Here is a 5,069-nt window from a genome sequence, read left to right as displayed (position 1 = left end):
ATAACTTGACAACAGGTTATAAATAACAGTTATAAAGAGAGACTGAGCGATATCCTTTGTTTTAGGATTAACAACTGTGCATTGTGACCAACGAGTTTGGTGAGAGCTTATTGTCTCTCATTAAGGCTAATCTCTTTAACTCTGACAAATGTTGAATTGTTGAGAAAAAAAGATTGAAACTTCTTCCAATCTGAATAAGATATCGGCTTGCTTCATAGCTGCTTTTGGTTGACAAATCTACACGGGGCTGCCATATGGTTTTTGTTTCAATCAAATTGCTCTGTATGTGGTGGACTAAGAATATTATTTACTGGTTTGAGTTGACAATAAATGTGTAAAATGTTGAAATAGTGGACAGGAAACTGAATTTCGGTTAATCGCAACATTTTCGATGATCCCAAGGTATTGCGATTATCCTAAGTGGACTGTACCTGAATCTTGAACGAAAAACTATCATATGGATATGATTATAGACAGATTGGTTTCTGGAATTATATTTCCGTCCTCCCTTGCCAACTCTGACGTTCTTGAAATTTAAAAGAAAATAGCCAGAAGGTTTCGGACTTAATTTTCTTTTTTTTCCAAAGGACAATAGTCATAAGGTAAATAATAATAAAAAAATCCTTTTACAGCACAAGATGGCATGATTTTTTGTTTAAGAATTTAGAGAAAAACTTGCACATGATAGTCTTCAGCTTTTTTTTGTTGTTTTTATTTTCTATATAGACTCCAACTCAGAGCCTGAAAGTGATGCAGAACAAAGTTCCATATCACATGATTCATTTGTGGTAAGTATGTACATTAAAATAAAATCATAACATTTGTATAGCGTTTATCCACAGTTGGCACCATGCTCAAAATGCTTCACATCACCATATTTTGTGGTGGACAAAACACATTTGCCACAAAAGATGAGACCTGCAGTCTGTTAGGCGCAATACAATATTTCAGGACAAGGACAACACTGTTTTACACCAGTGAGATCTCCTAGTTTTTTGTTGTTAAAATTTTTTCTTTGCAGTGGACTTCGCCAACAATAACACTATTTTAAACCTTCCTCGTTATATTTTGAAGTGATATTCATTGATGAGCCATTCACATTTGAAGTCGTTTGTTTTTTATTTGACAAAATGTGAAAATGATGCGTTTCCAGGAAAAATTAAAATAGCTTCTGTTGGGATTATACTTTTGATCTCGCATTTTGTCCAAATTCTCTTGCATCGTAATGTTTGTCAACTGTTTTTGTTAACTATATTGCAGTTGCAAGGTTAGGAAGTTCATATTGTTGCAATGACAACCGTTTATATGTCCAGAATCGTAGTGAGATAAAAAATTGTTTTGTAGTTGTTGGTCCTGGTGTAGGATTTAGAGAGTTGGTTAAAAACGGTTTACTGAAACCCTGGTTGGTGTATCTATATTTATCCAAGCACAGTTGAACATATTAAATACTTAGACAATATGTCTGCCTTTCTCAACTCTTTTTTATTATACTTGCATTATTAACCAGCTAATTGTTTAGTTGGATTATTAAACAATGGCTCTTCATGTTTATTGTCAACATGAATAAATTGATTGATCTGTCATCTTTTCCACAAAATATACAGGGTCCCGATTTTGTTGCTGACTCCGAGTCTGATTCCTCTACGTACTCTGTGAGGTACCCAATGCTGAGTACATCATTGTCTTTGGAACCTAGTGCTCATTCCCTAACTCAGTCAGAGCCTCATCCACAACTATCACAGACTGAACCTCGTTGCCAGTCTGGGACCCAGGTTCAACCCGAATGCTATACACTTGCAAACCAACGTGTTACGTGCAATGGTGAGTCATTTTTTTGTCATTCTTCTCCTTTGATATTTGTGGGATTAATTTTAATTTACCCATTCCTTTTAAAAGAAAACTTCCACCCCCTCCATGGTGCTGCATTTGTGTTATTGCATTTTTTTTCTGTTTTGGCAGTGCTGCGTCGCAAAATACGCTACCATTTACATAACAAGCACAAATCCAAATTTGATAGGGTGGACATCTTAGAATCTGAAACCCCAATGTGTGAGTGATATCAGTGAAACCAGCCATAAAAATGTTCATGTTTATTTTATTGGCGTTTTTTTTGTCTGTAATAGACTTAAATTGCTTGTATTGTAAGTGTTAAAATGGTTTTTTTTGTTACAAACCATCTATATATTAAAACTGTTTCTTTGTATTTCTAGGATGCTTAAGGCTTTTTTTTCACAGACCAGCTGGAAACTTAACGAGAATCAGAGTAGATAACATTTTTATTAATCTTGCAACCTAAACAGTATATGATGATTGGGAGCATTTAAAGAAAAGCACATTTTCTTTTTAATATGTCGGTACTAAAATTATACTTTGATAATGTCTGCTGTGCTACAAACCCTGTTGACTTCCAGGTTCAATATTTTTCTTTATTCTAAAATTCTGGGGTTTCCTTTCAATGACAACTGAGATCATTAAAATTCAGCTCACAACATGATGTGTGTAGATTTGATGAAAACATATGTTCGAGTTGAGAAGCAGTGTTCACGAACTTGCTGATCGTTTTTACTAGCATTTATTTTCCTAACTTACCTGTGTCAATTAACAAAGGCAAGACTCAAATATTTTCTATCTGAACAGTGTGTTTGTTATTGAAATATTTCCGGCATATACATGTCATATTTCATTCCCACAAAATATAAATCAGGATTAAGTTGTCTGCGCATCAGCATCGTTCAGGCAGTTGGGGGGAAGTAAATAAGTCTTCTTTAAGGAATTAATGAAGCCGATGCTCAACCGGTCTGGAGGACGTTTGATTGATGTCGGCTGTTTGTTCTGCCAGCCGGTGATGTTTTCTCACTCCCTCAATGACAAAGAAAGTCATTGTTATGACTATGAACTATAGTCTATTATTACTTTTGTTACTATATTAATTGTTACTTATTGCCGCTACTGTTATTATTATTATTATTATTATTATTATTATTATTATTATTATTATTATTATTATTATTATTATTATTATTATTATTATTATTATTATTATTATGATATTGCCTTCATTGCATTCTATTACTATTATTGATATAACTAATTTCTGATTGTTGTAAATAATTTATGTGAATTGAATTTTGTCGATTGGCCAAGGGCCTACAATAAACTTAAATGAAATGTTAGTCTTTGGATAGGACTTGGGTCTATTCTTGATTGCTTTTCCGCCTGGGTCGAGTGAAGCATTTGGAGTAAATTTTGTTGCTCAACGTAAAAAACATGACGCTTACCATTCCGCTGATACTGATACCTCCAAGGGGTGGTTGGGGGAAAACCTAAAATTCTTTTGACATTCTGTCTGATTATTCGCTGAAACAACAAAGGACAATCTATGTATTCAGATGAGACATCAATGTGTTACTATTCCGATTTATGTTCATATTTTGATTATAATGAAGAGGGAACCCTGAACCCAGTGAAGTGGGTGGATTGATCTATTTATTTCTATTTCAAAACAAAAATATGGCGTCTTTTCACTGGATTTGTTATGTGGCAGAGGTCTCCACAAATCTAACATACCTCTTCCAAAGGAATAGATGGTAGAAAAGTATATAACAAGAAGGAATAATGACAGTTACTTGTCCAGGCCTTAAATATTTGGAATGCTATTCCTCTCTATCGCTGTCATGTAGCTGATGTGCATACGATCTGTCTATTGATTTATTTTCAGAGTTCATAGCATGATGTGCTTTATTTTCTTCTTTTTTTCCCAGAGAAATACAAAAAGCCAAGGAGACCCTGTCCATACTGTGGACAGTTGCAAACAAAACTCTCAAGGCATTTGATGAGGAAACACAAAGATGAGACAGAAGTTACAGAGGCCATGAAACAGCCTGTAAAGGAAAGGGATAGAACAATGGAGTATCTCAAGAAAAAGGGCATTTTTTATTCAAACACTAGAAACAATTCAATAGTTATGCGTGAGAGAGCACAAGGGTCACATGAAGTTGTTATGTGTGCTGGCTGTAAGGGGTTTTACTCTGGACGTAGGGTTTATGAACACAAAAAGAAATGTAGTACTGAGCATGCTCTGTGTACTGGGGTTGTAAAATTTTATCCCGTGGCTCCCAATGCAAGTAAAGAAATAAAGGAGAATATTCTTGACAAATTTCGGAATGATGAGGTGGGAAATTTGTGTCGATCAGACAAAGCTATAGTATTGTTAGGAACAAAATTGTGGAGTAAAAGTTCAAAGAAGGAGAGAAAAGTTATAATGAGTGATTTACGCATCTTAGGAAATTTGATTTTAAAAACTAGGAAGAGAACAAATCAACCTTCTTTCTCTGGAGAGGACGTGGTGAAGCGTTGTAACTTTAATGAAATATCGCAAACCATTTCTGAAATGACTTTGAAAGAGGATGGGACATTGAAAGCAGGCTTGAAGCTTTCAATTGGATTTATATTGAAAAAGTTAATTAATTTCTTAAAAGGGGAATATATAAAGCAAAACAAAATGGAAGAATCCGCAGAGATAGATTTGTTCAAAGCTGTCCTGGATTATAATTGGGATAGTATTTTTTTTACAGCCAGAGTTCAATGTGAAGCAAAGAGAACAAATTTGAGAAAACCCAAAGAGATGCCATTAGAGAATGATATAAAGAAGCTACGGCAATTTATTACTGAAGAGATGGTCCGTATTTGTGAGGATGATTATCAATTATTTGATTCACATATGTTTGTTAGGCTTCGCAATGTCATCGTAGCTAGGCTTACAATGTTTAATGCGAGGAGAGGCGGAGAACCCGCAAGGATGTTGTTAAAAGACTGGAATGATGCAGATTCAGGTGTATGGGTTGATCCCCAGCTTGTACAACATGTCACTGATCCTCTGGAAAAAGCGTTACTTGAGAAGTATAAGCTGGCCTATCAGTGTGGAAAGGGAAGCAAGATGTTGGTCCCTGTGTTGATACCCAATGACACAATTCAGCCTTTAAGGAAACTTGCACAGGAGCGTAAAGCTGTTGATATTTCAGACAACCCATTTCTTTTTCCAAATACAGGAATATCCAAAGATCATGTAA

At 35.0% G+C, this 5,069-nt stretch overlaps 1 protein-coding gene across 1 annotated transcript in view; it reads left to right on the top strand.

Annotated features, from left to right (window-relative positions):
- The first annotated feature begins 1,536 nt into the window (after positions 1-1,536).
- The window catches only part of LOC144980689 (uncharacterized), a 5,289-nt gene continuing 1,756 nt past the window's right edge, over positions 1,537-5,069 (top strand). The window contains exons 1-2 of the mRNA XM_078928369.1: positions 1,537-1,821; positions 3,762-5,065. Of these exons, the coding sequence (XP_078784495.1) occupies positions 1,545-1,821; positions 3,762-5,065 (1,581 nt within the window). The 5' untranslated portion in view covers positions 1,537-1,544. The remainder of the gene's footprint in view (positions 1,822-3,761; positions 5,066-5,069) is intronic.

Source organism: Berghia stephanieae, chromosome 10 (assembly GCF_034508935.2).
Source record: "Berghia stephanieae isolate SIO BIC M18660-M18661 chromosome 10, UCSD_Bste_1.3, whole genome shotgun sequence".
Lineage (NCBI taxonomy): Eukaryota > Metazoa > Mollusca > Gastropoda > Nudibranchia > Aeolidiidae > Berghia > Berghia stephanieae.
Note: the sequence above shows the minus strand (reverse complement) of the source record. Positions and strands in the feature narration are given on the sequence as shown.